The 24,129-nt window shown below is 47.1% G+C and overlaps 3 protein-coding genes across 6 annotated transcripts in view; 2 read left to right on the top strand and 1 right to left on the bottom strand.

The window, feature by feature from the left end:
* Positions 1 to 11,864, top strand: part of ABHD2 (abhydrolase domain containing 2, acylglycerol lipase) — a 39,561-nt gene extending 27,697 nt beyond the window's left edge. For all 3 annotated transcript variants that reach the window (XM_042875839.1, XM_042875837.1, XM_042875838.1), the window contains 5 exons: positions 449 to 541; positions 2,264 to 2,374; positions 3,662 to 3,731; positions 4,575 to 4,659; positions 5,652 to 11,864. In XM_042875839.1, coding sequence (XP_042731773.1) covers positions 449 to 541; positions 2,264 to 2,374; positions 3,662 to 3,731; positions 4,575 to 4,659; positions 5,652 to 5,848 — 556 coding nt within the window. In that variant the 3' untranslated portion in view covers positions 5,849 to 11,864. The remainder of the gene's footprint in view (positions 1 to 448; positions 542 to 2,263; positions 2,375 to 3,661; positions 3,732 to 4,574; positions 4,660 to 5,651) is intronic.
* A 1,451-nt stretch (positions 11,865 to 13,315) lies between these two features.
* Positions 13,316 to 17,595, bottom strand: RLBP1 (retinaldehyde binding protein 1). Its single transcript, XM_042876103.1, has 8 exons — positions 17,322 to 17,595; positions 16,544 to 16,587; positions 16,245 to 16,373; positions 15,872 to 16,073; positions 15,358 to 15,536; positions 14,554 to 14,712; positions 14,089 to 14,199; positions 13,316 to 13,825 (listed from the first exon to the last, which is right to left on the bottom strand). Exons 2-8 carry the CDS (start codon positions 16,553 to 16,555, stop codon positions 13,667 to 13,669), a joined length of 951 nt encoding a protein of 316 aa, XP_042732037.1. The 5' UTR covers positions 16,556 to 16,587; positions 17,322 to 17,595; the 3' UTR covers positions 13,316 to 13,666.
* A 767-nt stretch (positions 17,596 to 18,362) lies between these two features.
* Positions 18,363 to 24,129, top strand: part of FANCI (FA complementation group I) — a 23,740-nt gene continuing 17,973 nt past the window's right edge. Inside the window, exons 1-11 of one of the 2 annotated variants that reach the window (XM_042875809.1) lie at positions 18,363 to 18,446; positions 18,546 to 18,618; positions 19,229 to 19,359; positions 19,725 to 19,881; positions 19,962 to 20,019; positions 20,582 to 20,623; positions 21,197 to 21,320; positions 22,246 to 22,331; positions 22,531 to 22,663; positions 22,900 to 22,992; positions 23,460 to 23,596. In XM_042875809.1, coding sequence (XP_042731743.1) covers positions 18,363 to 18,446; positions 18,546 to 18,618; positions 19,229 to 19,359; positions 19,725 to 19,881; positions 19,962 to 20,019; positions 20,582 to 20,623; positions 21,197 to 21,320; positions 22,246 to 22,331; positions 22,531 to 22,663; positions 22,900 to 22,992; positions 23,460 to 23,596 — 1,118 coding nt within the window. Of the gene's footprint in view, positions 18,447 to 18,545; positions 18,619 to 19,228; positions 19,360 to 19,724; positions 19,882 to 19,961; positions 20,020 to 20,581; positions 20,624 to 21,196; positions 21,321 to 21,494; positions 21,582 to 22,245; positions 22,332 to 22,530; positions 22,664 to 22,899; positions 22,993 to 23,459; positions 23,597 to 24,129 lie in introns of those variants that run through there. The other variant, XM_042875810.1, reaches the window with a different exon arrangement.

Here is a 24,129-nt window from a genome sequence, read left to right as displayed (position 1 = left end):
TGGTGACAGTGTATGTGAATACTGGAAACATCTGCACAAATGATTTTCTCTGCAAAGCTGTTACACAAAATAAACAATTTTTTTTTCCAGCAGAAGATTGGAGTTTTTTCCTTGTTAGTTCCATTAGGTAAATTGCACTCAACTTATGATAAGGGATACAGAATCTTCCTGTCAGTGTTGCAGATCTTGACTGATGGCTCTTAAATGCTCTCTGATCAGAGCAGCTAATTGCATTGTGCAAAATGAGACTGCAGATCCGTTTTCTGATACCATCAAACTTCATCAAAGTGAAAGTCATTCCCTGGGAAAGGTTAAGCTGTGGCAGGTAAAGCCCAGAGATGTGTTTACACAGCCTGTAGGCTGCCATCTTATGTTACGGTGTATTACTCTGATCATTAAAGATCTCCATAAACAGCTTTGATTGTTAATGCACTATGTTTATTTCTAGGGCACAGGAAACCTTCATGCAATGGGATCAATGTAGAAGATTTTATAACTTCCTCATGGCAGATAACATGAAGAAGATCATCCTTTCTCACAGGTAGTGTAGCACATCACTTACACTGATGCTGCTGATTGGATCAGTTGCTATATTGGATTTGTTTCCTCAGCCCTTTAAATTCAGACTCCTGAAAGATTACAGGTTCCTTGCTCAGTGGCGTGTAAATAAAGCAAGGAAAAGAAGGGGAACCTGTGTCAGTCTCATATACTATAAAATATAGAAACCCTGATGATCCTGACAGAAGAAAGCAAGCTTTGTCGTGGGATGCTAGGGGATTTCTTTGTTTTCCTTCTGAGGAGACTTGCTTAATGAATAAACAAGATGAGCACAGGAAGACATTGTAATTGAACTTCAAAGTGGAGTATTCAGCATCTGTTTCACTTCTAGCCAAAGAACCCCCTATTCAAGGAGCCTCTTGTTCTTTCTGCCACCTGCCAGAGGTAGGATTAATCTGCAAGATCTGCTGCATGGGGCTGCTGCTTATTTGATAAGCAAACAGTCGCTCTGTAGATCTGGCTTCTAGCTGTTCTTCAGCAGAGAGCATGTAGCCAGCAGAGTACTTAGTGTTGCTCTTCCTGGAGTGCAGATGTAGTTGTAGTATCCCTATGCTACTGCTGTGATCTGTGGCTCTCACATATGAAAGGACTGTGTTTGTTAAGCAGGTGACATGCTCACTGTTTGTGTTGCCTCTATGAAAAATTGAGTGCTTCTAAGGCAATGGATGTGTAAGTACCTCATCTGTTACATTTGGAGATCCCTGAGTTGAGGGAAAAAGAGGAGAATAGTTAAGAGGCATTCCAGTTAGGAGTTTGTGTCACTTATAAACTTTTGGTTCATTGCTTACACTCCGATGCAGTATGAAATACTTGCAGAAGGAGTTGGGTCAACTGACATGCAGGATGATCCATGTAATTCACTCCGGATTGACAAATATTTATACAACCTGATCGAGTTTAACATGTCATGGTATATCATAAACACCCATTAAATGTGCATAGATTCATAAGCCAGATGAAGGCACAGCTGGCTTGGAGGAGAATCAGTTAAGTAATCTTTTTTCCACAACTGTTTGTGCTCTAACGCAGCTCTCCCAAGACAAACCTAGTCTCCCTCCTGCTCTGCCCTGCAGCTGCCTCTAAAAGGGGAAGAAAGAAAGAAAAAAAACCAACAAAAACCTTTCCAACTTGTGGCCTTTGTTCTGTTTGTTAAGGGAGCGGTTTGTTCTGGTGAAGAAACACATCCTCTCCTGAGGGCAATAACTAATTATGATAAGTGTCCATAGTAAATAGCTTTCTGCTAAGGTAATGCCCCCAAGTAATTTCTGTTGCTGAGCTAACCTGATGTCTGTGCTGGGGGAGACTTCAGGAGCATATGGTGAAGGAGGTGCTTTGCCCAGGACTGCTGTGCTCTTGCGTGAGTCGCCTGTGGGTTTGGGCTGAAACCAGAGGACCCTACCTGTAAAAACACATGAAGCCTCTGTTCTGAATATCCTTAGTGCTGCCTGTTCTGGGAACATTCTTCACAGAGGCTCCTTAGTGCAGTTTTTCAGTATGAAAGGAGAGCATTTTTCTCTGAAGTGGCTGTTAGTTTATTATGCCTTATTATGATGGGAGGTGGATGGATAAGCTGTGCTTATTCTCAAGAAAGCCTCATGCGTATGTAGCTCACTTCTGTTCTTGTCAGATTGATCCTTGAGCGGGTCATGGCTTTGCTGCCATGGTTGTGGTGTTTGAATGATTTTTCTTGCTATTTTTCTTTCAGGCAAGTTCTTTTTGGAGATAACATGAAGAAGCCACAAAGCCTGTCAGATGCTGATCTGAGCAAACTCTATACAGCAACATCCCTTATGCAGATTGATGACAATGTTATGAGGTAGGAAAGGGGACTCTGTTTCTCCTGTTTCAAGTGTTGCTCTTGCACACCTCCTGGTCCGCCTGTAGGAATCTGCTGAAATGCAGTGCTGACACCCTCAGAAATCCTTCTTTGCCATTGCATTGAATAAAACATACCACAAGAACGCCCCACGATCTTTAGTCTTGACAGTCAGAGCTTCTGTATAGTCATCCAGAAGCCATTTTTGTATAAGTAATGTCTGAACCTGCAGCCTAGAATACACTAGGAAGAAGGCCTGTCATGCCAAGAGGTCAAGAAAAAGATAGTGCAGAATGCAGATGCAGAAAGCATCTCAGAACTGCTCACAAGTGTTCTTAGTCCAGCTCGCATTTTGAAACAAACCCTCCTTCTGCAGAATACTGCCACCATCTCCATAAACATTAGGGTTGGCTGAGATAACATGAACTTTTAATTTGTCATGCTAACAGCTAAATTAAGCTCTGTGCTTTAATAATCTGTGGTATGTTGCTGTTTGTATCCTTGAAAACAACGCAGCACTTTGTTCAGTGTCTGAATTCATGCCATGACATGTTCTGTATCAAGCACTGACACCTTTACAAAATGCTGAAGCTGTACACTGTCAGCTATACAGCTTTAAGGGCTTTTGGAGGAGTAGGAGCATTGTTGTCTGTTGTATTTCTGAAAGTGATTTCTAGGGGAAATCTTCCTACTCGTCCCTCATCCCTGAGACCTGTGTAGTTTCTGCCTACAGCTGCATCATTGTCTCTTACTCTCCAAGAGGAAAAAAAAAAAAAAAGGGCACTTGAATAGAGACTCACTGAATCATGGGTTTAGGATGAAGAGCTCAGGATGCAGCAAAGAACTGCATCTACAGTGAATTCTGTGAATCTTGTTGGCAGACCCTTTCGGGTCCAGTAAGTTTGAGGTTTATAAGCTGTAATGGTTTTACATTTGAAAAGGCTTTCCAGTGAAGAAGAAGGTCATTAAGTAATTCATACATGTGGAAAAAAACAAGTTAAGTTTAAAAACAAAATGCCTCCTAGGCTGCTGTATTTCAACTTGTGTGATTACCTTGCTATGTATTAAAAAAAAAGAAAAAGCATCCTGCTAGCAGTGTTTGAGTAAGCACAGAAAGCATAGAAGTAGGTGCTGCCAAAGGTGATTTTTGCAGAAGCAGTGAGTAGAAAAAAGGCATTGTCCATAAAAATCCAGGCGTCATTCCTGTCTCTGCGCCCATGTCCTTACTTGCAAATGGGAGTCACGTGTACTAGAAGCAGATGATGGCAATGACACTGTCCTTTTCAGGAAATTTCATGGCTACAGTTCCCTGAAGGAGTACTATGAAGAAGAAAGCTGCCTGCATTACTTGCACAGGGTAAGCTCTTGCAATTGAAGCTACTTTTGTGCCTTCCTTTTTGTGCCATAGATGAAAGTGTTTGCTGGTTTCTGTTGCTGATACCTGGACACAGCTGTCTTAGCAGTGATTTTTAGAAGTAATCAGATACAGGATTCTGGAGTAAGATTTCAGTTCTTACCTCTAATGCTGGTGCTGAATGCTCTAAGCTCTTAAGTGCATATAACTCTATGTAGTAGCATCCAAGTGATGAAGATAAAGCCACGCAATCAGCTGAGCCCCTCTGTGTGTAGTGCATAAGGTGGGAAACAGGTGGTGGCATACAGCATGCAGCTTTAAGGAAAAAGGTACTAGATACCCTGGAAGAGGTATAGGACACTCTCTGGAAGGGAGATGCTTAGCAAATACTGCAGAAATGAAACTGATATTAATTCCTTAATCTGCTGAAGCAGTGGATGGAAACACTCCAAGGGAGTTTCCTGGACTTTAACCAAGGTGTCCATAACAGAGCTGGCATTAGATGCCTGGTGTGCAAAACAGTGCAGAGCAGAAAGGGTGTGACTACTTGAATTCTGAGAATGGGAAAAATCTGTGACTCAGTCTGCATCTGCTCTGTTACACTCCTTTCTCTTTTTTCATACAATTGAATTTGGAAAAAAATATTCAAGGGCTGCTGAGTACTCCACAAGTAAAAAGCCACCACTCTTTACTTTTAACTTTGCTTTCCTGGTGGTTTTTCAGCTACAGGATAACTCTGAAATAAGATATCTGAATTGAGCCAAGATAAGATGCCTTAACAATTAATAGAAATTCAAATACCACCCCCTTACTGTTTTTTCTCTTCTGCTGTGTTTCTGGATATAGATCTACGTTCCTCTTCTGCTTGTTAATGCTGCTGATGACCCTCTTGTGCATGAGAGCCTTCTGTCAATTCCAAGAGCTCTTTCAGGTATGTTGAAGCAGTCTGCTCTGGGAGAGCATATTTGTGTACCTGCATCTCCCTTACCCCTTCATGATCCATGATTACAAAGCAGCTCCACTTGCCTTCTTACGCTTGTAATCCTGTGGGAGGTGTACTAAGCCTCTTTAAAACACCAGTTGCTAGAACTAATGAGGCCAACTACGAGCAGGAAGAACTTCAGTCCTCCTTTCTGGCATCTTCTGCTCTTTCAGCTTATGTTGATTGCCAGCAGTTTATATTCAGGTTACATTCCTGGAGTGGAAAAAAACGCTTCCTCGTGTCTTCATTACTCACTGAGATTTAGTAGAAGGGGGGTTGCTGCTGATGAAGGGAGCACGTTCATAGTTGCGTTGTTTGATAATCCACTAAGATGTCTCCTTGGAAAAGAAGTTTTGTCAGCTGTCCTCAGCCAAGAAAAAGGCAAAGAACCTTCTGAAGCTCAAGAGAAGGAGCTGGTTGCTGTTTTTTGTTGTTTTTTTTTTGCACAGGCAGTGGGTGCATGGGGAGGAAAACAGGATTCATTTTTTCTTTTTGAAAGCTATGGCGGGTGAATTAATCTTCAGCTGCTTTCAGATGGATCCAAGCACAGGGATTTTCTCACTGTACATGGACCAAGGTGGCTAATATGCCAGAGCTTTAGAGTAGCTTGACATGATGCTGATGGTCCTAGCTCCAGTGTATGAATGAAAGATGGAAGGATGTGACCTGTATTGCCATAAGGGCCTAGCCAGTAGCATTTCTTGGGCAGCTGGAATTGGTTCCTGTGGACTGTCTTGTTCTGTGGAATTGTAAGCTTACGTGCTTTTGACTTCAGATTAGCTATGGCCTTGGTCATTGTTTCTGCTTCATAATATTGCTCCTGTTGCTTCAGATCCTATACCAAGAATTGAGTTCATTATCACAGCTCAAAATGGTTTAGTTCTCAGCTCAAAAATGCTAACATTCAGGACCTAAGTGCTTTTTTTTGTTTGTTTTTACAGAGAAAAGAGAAAATGTCATGCATGTGTTGCCCCTTCATGGAGGCCATCTGGGCTTTTTCGAGGGGTCTGTGCTATTCCCAGAGCCTCTTACCTGGATGGATAAGCTTGTGGTGCAGTATGCCAATGCCATCTGCCAGTGGGAGAAGACAAAGTCTCACTGCTCAGACACAGAGCAGGCGGTATCTGGCCAGGAGTAATTGACCCAAAGACTCTGGATCACTTCAGTATATCTCCCCCTTTGGGAACTCTTTGTTCCCTCACCTGCTGCTTCAGGTTTCCATTCCTTTTGATATTCTATGGCTGGGGTTTGATCACAAAGTTTCCTTATGAATTGGAGTTAAAACAGAGGTTAATATCTGGTCAGAGAATCTTCGCTTATGTTGTCACTTGGGTTTGTAATTTACTGCTCTGCTTGAAGAATTGGATTGCTTACTGTGACTTGTTACAGGGTTATTGAGTTGAAGACAACTTGCTTTGATGTAACAGAAGTTTCAGATGTCAAAATCACTTCACCAGCTGATCAAGAACTTGATCTGCAGCATTTAGTTAGATGTAGATGGCAGGGTACCTACGATTCTTCTGTCCCAGTGCTAGAAAAACCCTCTACCACGCCGCAGGCCAGTCAGTGGTCCAGACTGTGTGCCACTAAATTGTGGCTTGAAAAAAACAGGTGCTTGACTGCAAGTAGAGCACCAGCCTTGCACCATCTCAAGGGAATGTTTTACTTCCTAAGAGTGCAGATACGCAAGTCTGTCAGGTGAGAAACGCTTAACTTGTCCATGCTTCAGATATCTGTGGGTTGGGGCATCTTTATACTGGGATTCCAGGAAGAGGAAAGCTGCAGACTGGTAATGCCAGTTAATGTTTCAGTGTAAACTTATATTCACACCAAGACCAGACCAATCATCTTGTCACATTGGCTTCTTTTTAAATGTAGTCATATTTTTAGTAATGGATTTCTTGTTTGATACAGGACTTTTTAAAGCTGGCTCTGGCTTCCTAATGGAAGATTCTGGTTAAGAATCTACAGGACCTTTTTGTGAGCTCAGTATCTTTTAAGAATATTTTGTAGTAGGTACTCTGTTAGGGATTGAACTGTGGGGGAAGAACGTATCTATTTAGATTTACTCCCCTTGTATCAGGGTAGATCATACCAAAATTCTTGCCCTTAACATTCAAAGCATTTAATGGTTTTCAGACACATGACTTGCCTTACAGTTGATGGGAAGCTGATGGGTCTAGCCCTGTCTAAATAAAATGATATCTTTGTCTAACTACTTCCATATCTATGTTAATGCTGCAGGATTTTACTGGCTCTTCACTTGAATTCCTTTCACACACTCAGACATTCTCTTCTAGTTTGCACATGCAAAGTGAAGTGTGATAGCTGTTTGCAGGAAAGATGCATGCTCACTTGTGCTTTTCCCTCCAGTGGCTTTATGGTCTGTGCCACGACCAATACTGAGGACTCTCATTTATCCCCTGGTAGGAAGGTTGCCCTGTGACAAGCTGGAGACTGAAAATTTGTGGTGGAAATCTTTTTTTTTTACTGTTTGTTCTGTCAATATTCTTGTCTCATTAATCCATGCTCGGGACTTCTTTATCACAGTGGCAGTGAAACTCTTTTCCTGTCATGCTTCCTGCATCAGTTAGCACTTTATTGCTTTAGCCTTGGTTTGTGTTTCAGGCACTTTAGTGTATAGTTTGAGTGAAACAAGCTGCAAGACTTCAGTGTGGTGATATGGAGGAGCAAGCCTTCTGGACTGCCTTGTCCCTGAACTTCATTCAGTAGGTTGCAGAGGTAGGTTTTTATTTTGATAAAGCAATAACTAACTATTGTAGCAAAGGTGCATTATCATATCAGGAAATTCCTTTCAGTTTGCCTTAGGCCAGACACCTTGGCCTGCTGCAATGAACTGTGGCTATCTCCTTGTTACTAAATCCAGGTTTCTTTTTTTTTCTTCCTTAAAGGAAAGATGCAGCCAAGTAAGGCTACTGCAGTACTTGGTCATGCTTGTGGGTGTTCCTTCAGAGCTATTTTAGGGCATGAGTTAGAAAGGGTATTCTTAGCTGATGGATATCTTGTGTGTGTTGTTATCCTTGTATTCATACTGCATCTGTGTATATCAGTAAAATCTGTCACACAGGAAATGCAGATTTTTGCTCAAGTGACTGTTCCTGTCATTCTCACGGGATGTGACGTAAATATATTCTCACTTCAGCTGAAGTAGGGTATAAATAACATTTGTAGACATCAGATAGATACAGCATCAATTTAGGTGTGTAGGGTATTTTTTTTCTGTCCAGTGGGTTACAACTTCAGAAATGTTTCAGCTTTCATAACATACTACATCTGTAGCTTACACAGGTCACAGCAGTCTGCCCTGAGGAGGCAAAGCTGCTCTTCCCATGGCAAGAGGTACCATCTCTGAAATGCTTCACGTCCTGCCTCAGTCCAGCTTTACTGTGCTGTGAGATGAATATCAACTCCAGGCAGCTTTGGCTGAAATTCTGCCTTCCTTCACAGGACCCCAAACTTGAAGGAACAGTTCAGGTGTTGACTGATCCAGAACATGAAAGGTACCAGTGAGAGAGAATTGTTTGCTTGCTTCTGTGTTGAGGTAACAGAGTGCTTTTCCACCAAGTCATGCCAGTTCATCTGAAAGCAGAGCTTTGTTATGGAAAGGTTTTCCTGAAGAGCTTTTCCACCTTCCTTTTTGTAATGGAGATCATCCTTGACAAACCAGGTTTTGAAACAGGGTTTTCTTGTTTCCGAGATGGAAGAAATTACTTCCTCAAATGCACCTTCATTTTGATCCGGCTGCTATTGCAGATGGCCAGTCAATCATAAACCTTTTTAAGCACATATTTCCAAAAATGAGGTAAACATCTGGGCAGTTCTTAATGCAGCAGGAGCTGTAGCTTTGTGGAATCGAGATTTTGCTTTAGGACTTTTTTCAAGAAGTGCTCTTGCTTTCTGCCCTGCAATCCATACCTTCATATTTCAGAAGTGCTGTGAAATTTTTGAAACTTTCAACTAGAGAAGTGATATAGGTCTGTCCTGCTCAGTTGATGCTTTTTGCACTTTCCACCTGCATCCACAGCTGCTCACACCACTTGTGGTTGGACAACTAATAGCTTGTTTGAGAAGGAAGAACTTTGGTGTAGTTGCAAAGGTTCCTGAAACTCACTAACTTGATGTAGGTGGAAACAGTAAAAATCTGTTCTTCCCATCCCACCCAATTTGATGCTGCCTTTTCAAAGCAATATTCATTTTGTCAAACTTTCAGCAGTAATGTGAAGATCTCAAGGAAGCAGTAGAAGAAGAGAAAGGTAAGCTGCAGTGCATGTTACCTAAAGACGTTCAAAAAAAGAAATCCAGTGCTAAGCTTTCCTACTGGCAGTGTTATCCAGTGCCAGTAGAACAGATAGGATGGGATTTTGTCCAATCCTAACCTGAATTGCTTTTCTCTCCTGAAACAAGGCAATAGTGTTTTTGTGATGTCAGCAAATGGTCTCCACTTGCCCAGTGAACCCTAAATGCAATATGAATTTTTCATCTTTGAGATTAAATTCTTTTTCATCTCATGTCAAAACAAATGAGGTTGTCAAAGCACGTACTTCTAGATCATTACAGTGTAGCCTTGCAGTGCAGTTGAAGCCTCCAGCATGGTGAATCTGTCCTGAGCTCTGTTTAGTTCCAAAGTGAGAGTAGAAAACACATCAGCAGTTTTCTCTCTTCCCATCTTTGTAAGTAGCACTTGAATAAGGACTCTCTCAATCAGACAGCAAGTTGCAGAGCTGTTGTTTTGTTGGTGGTTAGGCTGGTCCAACCACCATCGTAGTGTGTGGAGAGATCTGAAGCTTCTTGGTGAGCAGCTGGGACCTGCTCATACTGAATACAAGGAACTTGCAGCTTCTGTTACACGAGATCTGCCAGCATATCTAATGATCCTTTTGTTGGAATCTAAATGGAAGATGTTTTCAGGTAGGTCAGCAGTGCTGTGGCTGTACTGTAAAGACACGCTTGAATCTCCCTGCAGCCATTTCCTGATCACTCTTCTGCAGGTCTTTGTTCATGAAGATACAGGTTACAAAGACAGGGCATTAAGCAAGGACATTAACAACTGTTATCTCCAGTACTGAATTTAGCCAAGCTGCTTGTGTGTCATTTGTCCTGGATCTGTCACAAGTTCCTAGACTGCAGCCCTTGGACACATGGTGCCTTGCCCTTTTTCTTTTCCCTTGACATCAGCGTATCTGGAGACTTCAGTAACAGCTGTGTCAGAGCTCTGGGGCTTTGCTTTCTAGTAAGGATTTCTCAGACAGAGGCAGTGAGACAGCTCTGGCGATGCACACTGTACCAGTGTGTGCTGACCTAAAGGACCTTTGTGGGCAGCCTACAGCCGCTGCAGTCTGTTCTAGTGCTTAAAATAGCAGTGTATATAAGCAGTGGATCATCTTTCAGCTCTGCTCCTCAAATTTGCCTCTGGCCGTAGAGATTAAGTCATAGAAGGAGGGTTAGCTTAATAAGTGACTTTCTACCATACAGCTCCAAAATTCTAGTGTCTATCAACTCTTCAGCAGCGTAGCTGAAGATGGCTACGGCTCGAAAGAGCAGAGCAGTAACTTCAGGAATTAACTGCCAAACAGTTCAGTCACCTGGATTGCTTCCAAGTCGTTTTTCCTTAAGTGATATAATATCTGTCTGGAGCTCATTGAAATTCTTCACAGCCCTTTCCAAGGAGATCAGAAAAGGCCCCAGTCTTGTGCTGCATGTGTAAGGCATGTGTTGTGAAGGGTGTCTTGTCAAGCCCCGCTCCATGTCCTTATTCTGGCAGGCCTGCTGGTTGGGCAGGTCCCAGAGCCACAGCGACTCAAGCAGTGTTTCCTTTGGGATTTCTAATCCCAGGCAAAAAGCAAACAGCTTGTCTTGGTGTGAGGGCTTCCTGAGCTTTATCCAAGCTTAGAATGGTTCAGAGCAACACAGACCCAAGGAAGGGCTGCCTTGCATCTGTGCCCCTTTCATTACTGGGAGCGTCTCTTACAGTGGCCTGGACTTCTCTCTGCTCTTGGGGAAGCTCAGACACAACTGCTGTCAATGAGTCCAAGCAGTTGCCAGCTTTCCACGCTGCAGCAAAAGGGTTTCTGGGATTATCCTGAACGATTCCATTTTGAACACCTTGTTTTGAACACTTGATTTTGCTGGTTAATCAACGGACAAAAACACTGCAATCCAGGGCAGCATTTATCAGGTTGCATCTGTTGGTGTCTAACAACCTTTTCCATGCCTGTCTGATAACACTCTCAAAAAACTCTGGCCCTGTGTGCCCTGTGGGTAAAGACCATGAGTCTCCTCACCTTATGGCCTTGCCTAACCCAGGTGACTTTAATGCCGTTGAGGAGCAGTCCCACTAGGTGGCTCTACACAAAGCCTTTCTGCTGCTGTCTGAATGACGAGCTTGCATCGTCTGTCACCAGACATGCAAGAGCTTTGATTAGATGCAGAATTTCTTTCTAGGATCTCCATTGCACCTCTGCTGAGATGCTGACCCTTCTGATGGCAAGTCTTTTAAAACAAAAACTGCAACAATACAACCTGTATTGGATAAAACCAAACCTGACTGCTCAGCCCAACTCAGCAGCTTTCCAAAGGAGCATGTTTTCTGACAGCTCGTCCTATTTCCCAGTGACAGATTGCTAGAAATTCTTGAAAAAATTCATTGCAAGAGGAGCCCTTTCTCTGAAATGCCAAACAGGAGGGTGCATGGAGCCCTCAGAACGGCAGGCCTGAGCTCTTCTCGTGTTGCCCATGCAGCCATGTTAGAACAGACTGAGTGACTTCTGATGTTCTCGGTGAGCAGTGCAGTTTACTGTGAAAATGTTCTCAATTTGGCAAAATCATACTTTGGAACAATCTCTAAATGCTGCCCTAAAAAGCTTGTATACCGAGATACCCTCCTGCTGCCATGTTCTGAGTCAGATTCTCTGAAGCTGACAGCTGCAGGGGAGATGATTTGCAACTAGCAATGCAATTTTTCTATATCTGCTGATGTTTACCTTTAAAATTATATATATAAATATATATAAAACAGTCTTTGATTTTTTTTTTTCTTTAATTCTTGTTCTTCTGTGTGATGTAAAATGGAAGTCGTTGCAAAACAAAATGTAATTTTGTTATCTTTGATTCAGTGGGATTTCTTTATTTAAAAATAAAGGACTTATTGAAGCCAGTGCTACGTGGAGTGGCTGTGTACAGTGTTTTTGGTGGTGGGAAAGTCTCAACAGATAAAGCAGCCATTTCTTCCTCTGGGAAAAGATTTCCTCTGCAAAAGATTGTCTGGCATGGGAATATATTGAGCCAAGATGATCATCTTGCTCTTCTCCCTGCCTCCAGGGGGGAATCGCTGCCCTCAGGGGAAGCCGAAGTGTGCAGTAGGAAGGTGGGAGTAGTGCCCAGGAGCGCTGCGTTACAGCACAGGGCAGGTGTGCCAGCCCTCACTACCCCTGCTGGATCCACCTGGAGCCTTCCTCTGCTCTCTGTGTCCTAGGAAGCAGAACAAGGGCTGCAGCATGAAGAGCAGCGCTGCTATGGCACTTCTTGGTTGCTTGTCTTGCAAAGGAGGTGCGATTGCTTTGCCTCTCAAGCAAGCTCTTGTGTTTGCGCTGGTTGGATGGTTGTGACACTTTGTTTCCCTGGGACTGCTGGCCTGTGGAGAGCTCAGCACAGCCAGAGGTGCCTTTCAATCCTTTTCTGAGACCTTGCAGCACAAACCTGGCACAGCCCCTGGGCTGGGAACTGCTGTGTGTCCTGTAATGCTCAGTGAATCAAGTGGGGCTGGTGAAAATGGATTTAACCCCAGTTGGCTGCCCAGACAGGCCCCATCCTCCCAGCAGCTTCAGAGCAGACATCCTGTTTGGGTTGAGCCTGAGCCAGTGCCCTGATGAATGCAGCTCTTGTCAGCACCCTGCACCTCCGCTGGCTGCGGATGGACCCTGGTCCTTGCTCTGCTAATGAAAGGCATTCGTGTGCAACTGCAGAGCTGGGGGAGGGAAGAAGGGGCATACTGTGCTGACAGGGAAGGCAACCACCAAGTCCTGGGCAGGCAGCAGCCCCTTGCTTTTCTCCAAGCCCTGCTGCTCTCGTGGCCTAGTGAGAAGTCCAGCATCTGATCAGCTCCTTCACGAGCCACTTTTTACTTCACCACCTCAGAGCTTCTGGTTTATAACCCAGAACACTTTGCTTTCCCTGGCAGGGAGATACTTCCACCTCATCTTTATGCCATTATCTGCCACCTGCTGACTCAAAGCTACAGGTGCTGCCACTCCTCACTGATCCCTTGTGCCCCTCCTTGGTTACTTTTCATGGAGCTTTTCTGACCTGAACTACTAAGATCTGAGCTCGCTGCCAGGTGCAGTGCTTGGAGAGGCAGCTTAGTTAAAGCTTTTAGAGGATTTAAGAGGCTACATTCTGCGTGTCTTCCACTGTTCTGTGGTTAGCTTTCACCTCCTGCCCTCAGTGGCTGCTGTTTTTCCTCCCTGGCTGCCCTGCATAGCAAAAATTGGGCGCTCAGCTCTGCCTGTGCCACTGCTTGGTCTTGGTAGGACTGTAACAGAACCACTGACCCAGGTCTGAGACACACTGTTGTTAAATTCTTCTTTATTTCTCTGCATACATATTTCAGCCAGCCCCTGGCAGGGGCTTCTGCAGTGGCATCCTCTGGTTGTGTTGCTCCCCAGTGACCAACTGTGGGCACATAGAGCTGGCTGTGGAGACAGTGTTCTCTGGCTGTATTGCCCCACAGAAGTAAAGGCTAAGGTTGGAGCAGAGCAAGGCACGTGCTCGCTGCATCCCAGCCGCTGCCAGGCAGCCTGCTGCCAGCTTTGGGGACAGGAACAGACACGGAGCAACACACCCAGAGCAGTCACTCATCCATTGCTACAGTATGGAAGTGGTTGGGGTTAGGGGACCACCTCTGATCTTATTTTACAGGGGAAGGGGAGCAGCTCCTGACTTAAAGCGCCGTGTCTTCAGCTTCGATGCGGGGCCCAAAGAGCTGCTCTGCAGTTGCTTTGCCGTCGTACTTGGGCAGGTTGCCACCGAAGTCTGCTGGCAGTATGTCAGCGTCGATCTCCTGGTAGAAGGACTCCAGCTCCTCGCCGTGCACAAACACCTGGCACAAGAGGAACCCTCAGCAGGGATGGGTGACTCTGCCCACAACAAAGAAATGGCCCAGGGACCCTAGCGCTGATCTGATGAGCTGCCTGCCTTTCTCATTGCCTAGCTGCAGGCTCCCCTTCCCATGGGACGTGCCCAGCTCATCCACCAGCTGCTCTCAGCCCAGGCTTGTCCCCACGTCTCCAAAAGCTGTGACATCTCCCCCCAGCCACACTGCTTTACCCAGCTTCTGCCACTAGGCCCCTTCCCCACGCTCACCCTCTCCAGCAGTTTGCTCTTCAGGAACGGTTTGACCACGTTGTAGGTAGTGGTGAAGTACCAGGGCTGGTGGATGAAGTGGACAGCCTTGAACCGCGCTGGGAAGGAGTCCTAGGATGCCAAACCCAGACATGGCTGGTTACAGACTGTGCTGGCCACAAGAAAACAGGAGAGGAGCACAGCTGCAAAAGAACTGCAACTGGCACTGCCTCCGCTCCCCTTCCCCAGCCTCCCATTTTCCCTTCCATCATCCCTTTCTTATTCTGATGAACAGCAGGATCCCAGAGGAGCAGCTGTCCCTGTCCTCAGAGCACCAGGGAAGCTGCAGAGCCTCCCAGATGACTCATTGCTCCCTTTTCACAAGATCACATGGAAAATGGCCTCTCCGTGGTGTTTTCTCATGGTGACAGTGCAGTGGCAATCCAAAACCCCTGCTAGCCCCGGGCACAGTCTTCTCCACCTCACCTGTAGCATGTCCACCATCTTCTTGAGCTCGGAAGGTTTGATCCCTGATGCCTGCTGCATGGTGAAGCCTTTGAAGTTCTCAATGATGCAGAACCCATTGATCTGGGTCTCTTCATTTTCCAGCAGTTTCTCCAAGATAACGCAGTAGGCACGAAGGATCTGGTTGAGAGGAGAGACAGCAGGGTCTGCTATTAGTGTGACTGCAAGGTCTCACCTCCCTTAAAGTTCAGGAGGTTCCCTGCAGCGATCCTGTGGAACATTGGTCTGGGTCTGCTCAACTTCAGCTGGTTGTCCCAGCCAGCCCCAGAGCTTCAGAGCAGGGGGGCACTGCAGAGGATGCTCAACAACCCTCTCAAGGTATCGCACATCTGGGTCAGTGCTCTGATATAGTGCCAGCAAATTCAGGGCTGAGCAGAACACAGAGCTGGAAGAACTTGTGATCTCATGCTTGAAGGTCTCTTTGCCAAGAAGCCTTTTCCATGCCGTGTGCCAGCTTCCTTCTCTGCCCTGCAGGTCTTTCTTTTTTAAAGCACCCTGATCTAATGGTGTGATGCCTCCCTTCGCTCTGTGTCATCTAGGATGGGAGATACACACCCTGACTGTGCCCTGCATCCTGCGCATCAGAAAGAAAGAAGGGGAAATCTTTGAGATGGACCGGATTCCCCTGGAAGGATAAATTCCAAGTTCTGCATAAACCCGGATGGATGGGAGTTATGTGTGCCCATACAAATGTGTGTAAGGGATGCTCTGCTCAGCAGGAAGCCCCAGGAGCAGAACTGTTCAGGGAGCAATGGCTGGGCTGACCTCATCGAAGGTGATCTCCTCATAGTCCCAGTTCTCGATGTTGAAGAGCATCACTACCCGCCCATATTTGTCCCTGCTGGCCAGGATGCCAGGGTAGCCCGCTTCAATGGTGCTGCGCACGGCCTCAGGGGTCAGGTTGTCAAAGAGTTCGGGGTATTGCTGGCGGAAGTTCACATAGCCTGGGGAGAGATAGGAGTCGGGTAGGACAGCAGCTGCTTGCCCATCAGGAAGCCAGGGGAGTGCTGGGGGAGCCCCCCGCCCCTGCTCCCCCCCACTTGGCACCGCGTGGGCACGAAATATGGAAACGTCCTGGGAAAATCTGGGTGAACAAAACAGCTCATCTGGGAGCCAGCACTGATAATTGCAACTCATTATCTGCCTGGCAGAAGCAAACAGGAGTAGAGTGGGTCCCAGCCAATGTCCTCCTCGCTCCTTGTCCCTGCCAGCCCAGCCCAAGGACTGAGGGTACTGGGAGGTACTGGAAAGAGGCAAGGGGATGCCAAAGGACCCCCACCTTTCAGCAGGTCGTAGGCCCTGTGCACATCAAACTTGCGGGCACGGATGAAGCGGAGGAAGAAGGAATCATCCTTCCCCTGCATCTTCTCAGCCACTGCCTTGCAGACATCCTCACTGCCGGCCCGCTCCTGCACCAGCTCCCGCAGCGCTCTGACTGCTGCCTCTCTCTGCTCCTCCGTCTCATTCAGCTCATCTTTTGCCTGGGGGAGAGTCAGGATGGGGTCCTCAGCACCCACACAGTGCCCTGGGACCTGGGCACCCCACAGGGCCACCGGATCCAGCAGCCCAGGGTGCATTTTGGCACCAAAGAGCAGCGTGGTCAGAGCATATCTCCCCCATTGTGCCCCACTCACAGTAGGGCCACGTCTCACCTTTTGCAGGGTGTGAGGGGGGATCTGCTGGCACCTCCCAAAAACAGGGCCGTGGTCCTTGGTGGTGAGGCGCTCCAGTTTGGTGCGCAGTGCCTGCTCCTCTTCTGAGACAATGCGGAAGGTCCCCGTCTGGGGCGAGAGGATGAGGAGCATCAGGCATCCTCTGCTGACAGCTCCCAATCTCCCTGCCCCCCTGCCCCACAAGGCTGGGGACAGCCCCAGTGCCTTGCAGGTTACTCTAGGGAAGGACAGAGTTGCACCCAAGTGGTGCAGTGGGATAGGGATGGGGCAGTACTCACAACAGCAGACATGTCTTCTTTTAGACTTGATCAGCTGCAGTATGCTGGAAGAGAGAAGGAGGGATTACCTGTGGGTATCTGAAGACTTTGCAATCTTGGTGCCCCATCCCTCTTGCCCAGTCCCCACAGAGGATGTGCTAGAAGCCTGATGGACAGTGAAATGCTTGAGAAACACCAGGACTCTTCACAGCATAAATAAGTGAGCAATGATCATCTGATGTCTTCAGCATTTTTTGTCTTGATGGGAAGCTGTGGGCAGAGGCATCCCTGGGTTTCCTCATGAACTCACCTCTGTCTGCATCCAGAGCAGCACAGGACAAGATAGCAAAGACCTGGCTTGCTGGGCTGTCCCATGGTTGCCAATGGACCTCATGCCAGCACAGGGAACCCTGGCACTGCCATAGTCCTACTGAGCAAATGGGGTCTCAAATGCTTCCCTTGGTCCTTGGACTCTTCCCTCACCACTCCAAGGCTTGCTGTCTGCACCTTTGCTTGAGGGCAGTGCAGAAAACCTTCAGGCAATCCTTTCATCTTCTTCCTCTTAATGCAGACAAATGAGGAGGAAGGCTGCCCTCCTCGTCACCGGCCCAGCACCCTTCTTGCTGCTCAGCCCATGTCAGAGATGTGTCTGCCATGTGTCCCAATGCATCCCAGGGTTTCCCCCACAAGCACCCCATTATTTGAGACCCCAAAATCAAAGCCATCTCTGGAGGTCAGGGTAGTCCAGGTTATGGCATCCAGTGCCAATGTATGAGGTGTACATTGTCCCCATACTTACCAGGATCAGAGAATGCCAAACCGACCGTGGAGGTTGAGGGCCTGGGGGCTGCTGGAGCAGGGCTGGGCAGCAGGAGCAGAGTGGAGCAGCACGAAATCCCAGCGAAAGCTTTGTAGAGTCACCGGGTTGGGATTAGGCCGTCACAAGGCATCAACTCACCGCAGCTTTATCATTAAGTCCGCGTAAACCAGGCAGGAAACCCCACTAAAGCCTTCCAAAAGGCTGATGGGGAGAGGGAAGGAGGGAGCTGGAGGCCCAGAGGGCGCGCGGAGGGGCGGGATGCTGGGCCCGATTAAGGGTGTATAAAAGCTTCCCATTGTGTAACTGTGCTCATTAGCGCGGGGCTGGGGGTGGGCAGCGTGCCACCCCCTGCACCGGCCCTAGGAGCCGGGTGGGGGTGCAGGGATGGTGGTGGGACGCAGACCACAGGTGGAGCTTCCAGTGATCCTCGTGCTGGAGAGCAGTCAGCCTTTGGGATGTGGGCACAAGATGGGGGAGAGTCGTGGAGATGGCGTCCAAATGGGGCCTTTGGGGCGGCTTTGTGGGGTTGGTGCCATACTGCGTGCTCCCCCAGACCTGTGGGTAAAGCTGCGATGGGAAGTGAGAACAGGAGCCCATTGAGGCCGGGCCTTGGCCGCTCTCCCGCTGCTCTGGGGATTTGGGGGAGCGGAGGAAGGGGCTTACACAAGGCATGTTTTGTAACACGCGGATTTAGGGATTGCTAACGCTGCACAGGGCCCCTCGTGCCCCGTGCCCGGCCTGGCGCCAGCACATCGTGCCCACGTGAAACCCTTCGCAGTGGCCGGGACGGCTCCGCGAGGGGGACCTCAATAGGCGCTTTGTGCCCGGGGATCGCCCCCACCAGCTCCCCGAACCGCACGCGGGATTCGAACCCGCTGACCGGGTGGGGGGGGAGGGGGCCTAGCGGAGCTCTCGCGGAGAACGGAAGTGACGTACGGAGGGCGGGACTTGTTGCTATGGCGATGAGAGGCGCTTCCGGGCGGGAATTTCGGCGCTGCGGCGGATGACAGCGGCCGTGCCATGGCGCAGCGCATCCTGCAGCTGGCGGCCGAGGAGAGCCCGGAGCGACTCCAGGAGGCTCTTCAGGGCCTGGCGGAAGGCGAGGTGCCTGGGGGAGAGGGTGCTCCGCCGGCTCTGTCGGGAGGGCGGGGAGCGGCTTTTCCTGCTCTCAAGTCAGGCTGACGGCGCGGCCTTCTCTTTCAGCTGGGTGACATGGTGACGAGGCAAGCCCTGAGGGGCAGGGAGACGGCAGCGCTGCTCAGGGGGATCTTCAGAGGTGGGTGATGCGTCTGGGGGCTGATGGGGACAGGGCCTGGTGGGGAAGAGGGGAGGTGAGGCTTTAAACTAAAAGAGGGGAGGTCTAAGTTAGATGTTAGGAGTTTTTTTCATTAAGAGGCACAGCTGCCCACAGAGCTATCCCATCCCTGGAGGTGCTCAAGGCCAGGTTGAATGGGGCCCTGGGCAGCCTGAGCCGCCCCCAGCCCATGGCAGGGGGTTGGAGCTGGGTAGGTTTTAATGTCCCTTCCAACCCGAGCCATTCTGTGACTCCGTATGGGATTTTCTTCTGGGAGCCTTTAGGTGTCTTTCAGTAGAACGGAACTGGCCAGCTGAAGCTGAGTTACCAAGCAAATTCTTCTCAAAACGTTGGTGCTTCCTGACTGGACAGCAAGTTGAGAGAACCAAAGAGTGTGATAACGGTGCTGAGTGTTTCAACTGTTTTATCCTAGAGATTCTCATTTCCTCTACTTTGCTTTTTTATCTGTTCTGTCAAATATATAAAAAAGGGAGCTGCGGTTGGGTGACAGTTCAGCCCTACAAATTTCCTGTTTAGTGACATGCTGTTGCTTGTATAACTCTTTTCCCGTTCTTCATTTTCTCACGATAAGGCTCCCCATGTTCCCAGCCAAGCGGTGTTCTCAGGAGGCTGCAGGTTTACAAGCACTGTGTCCCACTTGTGGAATCAGGAGACCTGCATGTGGGCAAAGTGTCCGAAATCATAGGGCTGCTGATGCTGGAGGTAGGAGCTTATTTGTGCTGGCTTTCCTCTGGTCCTTTAGTGAGCAAACTGAGGCACTTCACCAGACCTCTGAGGAAAATGAGTGATGTCCTATCCACAGATCTGCTTTGGTCTTGGAATTTGCCTTGCATGTAATATGATCTCTGGATATTTAGATCTGACTTCCAAAATCGTAATTGTATTTATTTGATTCACTGCTCCATTCTATGAAGGACAGCATGAGATAGAGGCCTTGGGGATTAACTCATTTTTTAGGAATGTTGCACTGTGGGAAATGTTGTCCTTTTCTGGTATCTGGTGAGCATTTGGACACGTGCAAGGAATTCTCCTGTGCCCATCTTCAGTGTTATTCCACTTCCTCCCAGGCTCGCCAGCTGCCAGGCCACGCGTTGGCTGAACTTGCCACCTCGTTTGTTGAAGTTATTAAGGGAGGCAGCCTGTCTAATGGGAAATCTCTGGAGTTGTTTTCCACTGTTCTTACCGCGTTGTCCAACTCTAAGGAGAGCCTGGCTTATGGGAAAGGTAACCCTTCTCATCTCCTTCTCCCCAGTCTGTCCTCACCCCCTCTGGAGTGGGTTCCTGAAAGCCTCATGTTTTTTCAGGTGAACTGAATGGGGAAGAATTTAAGAAACAGCTGATAAATACCCTCTGCTCCAGCAAGTACGTGCATCTCTGCCAGCTCCACTGGGCTTCAGTTTGTTTAAAAATCAGTTGGTGCCTTTTTCTATTTGGGCTTTTTACAGAACTTCCTTTGACACCCTACAGTTATGAAGCGAGTTAAATCTGCAGTCACTGGATGTGTCCATATTCCTATTGTCTCCTCTTAATTGTGTGGCATATGATGTTATGTGTTTCATGTTATGCTTTGAGTAGGAGTTCAGTGGCACTGCCTGTTTCCTGTTCTAACATCACTGAAGCTGTGCTACCATGACAGTCTTTTCTAGCTGGGAGGGTGAGGGAATGCCCTATTTCCAGATTTTGGAATAGTGTCTCATGAACAAATTGCAGGAAGTGCTAGGTTTTATTCCTTTCTTGACATTTGTTATTGTGGGGACCAGGACAGTTTGGAACCATTCTAAGTCTGGATAATTAGGGTGGCAGTGGTTGATTCTGGTTGGGAATTTGGCTTCTAATCTTGATATGGGAGACAGGAAAAGTGGATAAAGGAGTAAAAAATAATTCTACTTCCTCTCAGTTTTCTGACAAGTGCTTATTTTACCAGGTGGGATCCTCAGTGTGTAATACATCTTGCCAACATGTTCAGGTAATTGTTTCCCTTTAGCAAGCATCAGTGCCTTGTGCTGCAGTTATGTCTGTGTCCCATTCCACGTGTAGTTTGGGGAAAGCACAGTTTGGACACACCAGACACAGCTCCATGAATGCTTTGGCCAGTGAACATCCACATCAGATCTGTGTGGATACAAAACACAGCTGGGCAAGCATGCTCCAAAGACTGCTGTGAGCCTAGCGTGCTTCCCAGCTTTTCACAGCCCCATATTTAGTGGCTGTTGGCAGCTTAAGAGCAGAGACTTCTGTTGTATTTTCCTTTGTAAGCCCAGTGCTATAGGGAATGTTGTTAGTGCCCTGAGTTACAGACCAACAGTGGCTGTGTGGGTGTATGGTTGTATGAATTTGTATGAGTTGTATGAGTATGCTTGCTTGTAGATGCCTTTTGAGTGGGATTGTGATTTTTCCATGTGTGGTTTTTCATTTGTGAGCCTTGACAAATTAAGAGTATGTTCTGACGAGGACTTTGGGAGCTCTTGTGGATTGAATCTGCTGCAGGATTCTGAAAGAAATGAATAAAAATGACTAGACTGCATCTTTGATTCAACAGGGATATTCCACTCTCAGGAGAGGAGCTGCAGTTTGTGGTGGAAAAGGTCCTTAGGATGTTCTCCAAATTGGACCTGCAGGAAATACCCCCCCTGGTCTATCAGCTGCTGCTGCTTTCTGCAAAGGTAGGAGCTTGTGGGAGCTGCTCCCCCTGAGCATGTGAGGAAAAGTACACCAGGCTGAGACAGGGGCTGAATTCTAGGGGATTCCAATTCCTCCCACTTTGTGCTGTGGAAAGCAGGACATCATCAGGTTTTTTGGTTTTGTTGCTTTTTGTCCTCTATCTTTAGCCTGGAGGAGCTGAGAGGAAGATACCGTTTGTTCTTGCTTATGGGAAACTGTAAGAGCAAACCTCTGGGAAATAAGGGATGACCTCAGAGCAGGAGGTAGCAGAGTGGATTGTCTTCAGTATTTTTAAGCGTGGCTTTGCTCACTGTTTGTGATCTGCTTGCTTCTATTAAAACAGTGGCTTGTGCAGTGTGACTCTCTTCTGGATTGTAGTTTGGCTTGTACTAGAAATGTCTCACCTCCTGTGCTTGTCCAGCAGGCAGAGGCTGCCAGGTACATGCCTGCCCTTCTTTGGTGTTCTGGCTCTCTTGCTTTGTTTGTGACCACGTGCATGCCAAAGTACGTGGTTGAGACGATGACAAATTATCTGTCTGTTACAGGATGTCTTTTGTATCCATTAGTTGCAATGTAATGACAGAAATAAGGTTAGGAGTTTGAAAGCCTTCCTAATTTATCAATTGGAAAGGATCTTTCACCAACCAACAAACAAAAACACCTGAGATATTCAGTTTCTTGCAACTCTTCAATAATTGCAATCAAAAGAAGCTGACAGACTGAACCAAGTAACTTCACCTAGAAATGAGGTACACAAGAGCATTCCCCTGCCTCAGCAATTTAGGAAGGGTGACAAAGAATACCAGGACTGTTGTAGGAGGCAGTGAAACACAGGACGTTTGTAATTGGTGTAAGAACAGAGAGTACCTCTCTGGGATCCTGCAGACCATCCAGTTGCTTAATATAATTAATTGCTCTACCTTACAGGGCAGTAAGAAAACTGTTTTAGAAGGAATCATCAGTTTTTTCAATCAGCTGGACAAGAAACAAAAGGAAGAACAGAGGGTTCCACAGTAAGTTCTTCTCTGTCATTCCCTTTCTTGACTGCAAATACCCGAGCAGAAACCTTTGTCCTCTCAGTATTCCTTGTACGTGAGCTGTCAAATCTTAAACAAGTACATACTTCTTGACACCTACAGAATAGTTTATGGCATTGGATGGCTTGGTGGTTTTCTTAAGGCTTGTTTGTTTGTCTTCTGATAAACCTTACAGATCAGCAGACCTTGAGGTAGCCACGCTGCCCCTCGACCAGCTCCGCCACGTGGAAGGTACCGTTATCCTCCACATCGTTTCTGCTATCAACCTGGACCAGGACATTGGCGAGGAACTAATCAAACATCTGAAGGTATGGCAAAGATTGAACAGGCACTGGTTTTGAAGGTGTTGAAGCAAAGCTTGTACAGTCAGTGCTGGTTGTCTTTAGAAGGGATTGAATCGTGTCACGATCGTTTTATGACACTATGAAGTGTTAAGTGTGAAGAGCTGTGTTCCTTTCTGTACCACAGCAGCAGTGTGAGATGAGCCTGGTAGCTTTCTTCAGCTTGTGAGGTCTTGCAGTTGAAGTAGCTTACTGTTTTCTAGACAGAGCAACAGAAGGACCCTGGTAAAGCCCTGTGTCCCTTCAGCGTGGCCCTTTTGCTTTCGATTGCAGTGAAACACAGACTGCAAGAGCAGGTACGTATGAGATAAATACACAGAGAACTCCAGTGGATTGTACCCTGCACTTTCTTGTAACAGAAAGGAAGAATGATGAAGTTATAGCCATATCAGGGTAAAAGTGGCTTCAGGATGCTCAGGGGAGGCAGTTAGGTTAGAGGTACATTACAGTTTGCTTAACACTATAAAAGACCCAGGAGCAATATCAGAGTTTTCCAGAATCATGGTTCCTGTGCTAGTGCTGTACTGTGGGAAGGGAAGCAGTGCCTTCCTTTTCTAATGTTTTGGTTCTGTGGTTGCTACCCCAAAGTACATCTGGCAGCAAGTTACCCTCCTTGAGGCACTTACTGAGGTTGGTGTATTTGTTCTGTGAAAGAAGTAGAGCTAAGACTTCTGGCAGATCAGTTCTTCCTGGAACATACCCAAGACTTCACAGATCCCATCTCAAAGATCATTTCCTCGCACTCTGTGATTTTATGTTCCAGATATTTGATTTCTTGAAAACATCAATCACAAGAAGCTGCAAGGACCTGCAGTTCCTACAGGCCTCCAAGTTTCTGCAGGATTTGTGTCCTCAGCAATATGATGTAACAGCTGTAATTCTGGAGGTGGTGAAAAATAGGTGAGTTGTTGCCACGTGCTGCAGAGTGCTCAGTGAACTTTAGAAGGGGGAGTGTTTCAGCAAGGCTGAAACAGGGGAGGGAGTGTTTCAGCCTTGCTAGAGTTCTCTGGGATCACAAAATCACTGCTGACCTGTTGCCAGCAGTGAACAGTGTTAAAATCCAAAGTTTCTACTACAGTTTTATGCTGGTGAATTTAAACAAGCGAAAAGATAGATATCTAAATCTGCCCCTCCACCCCAAATCTTGGCTTATGATGTTACGGAGGACTGAACTGATCAGAACCACGTCTGCTTCCTAGCAGGAGGGAAGATGAAGGTATGAGTCATGCTGCTTGCTGTAGTTTGTGTTCTGATCAAGGCATGAGTGATAGGTTCACTCACTGTTTGCTTTCCCCGTGTGGTTAGTCCTTTAAACGTCCTGCAGGGCAGCTCTGTGATCTGTCATCAGTTCTCCTTTAGTTTGATGTCAGCTATTCCTGTTCTGACTCAATCACCCAGGATCTGTGGAATCCATACCTTCAGACAGCAGCTCA

This window comes from Lagopus leucura, unplaced genomic scaffold, assembly GCF_019238085.1.
Source record: "Lagopus leucura isolate 7727_CA_CO unplaced genomic scaffold, USGS_WTPT01 Super-Scaffold_100015, whole genome shotgun sequence".
NCBI classification, from domain to species: Eukaryota; Metazoa; Chordata; class Aves; order Galliformes; family Phasianidae; genus Lagopus; species Lagopus leucura.
The sequence above is the reverse complement of the archived record's forward strand: the minus strand, read 5'-3'. Positions and strand labels throughout refer to the sequence as shown.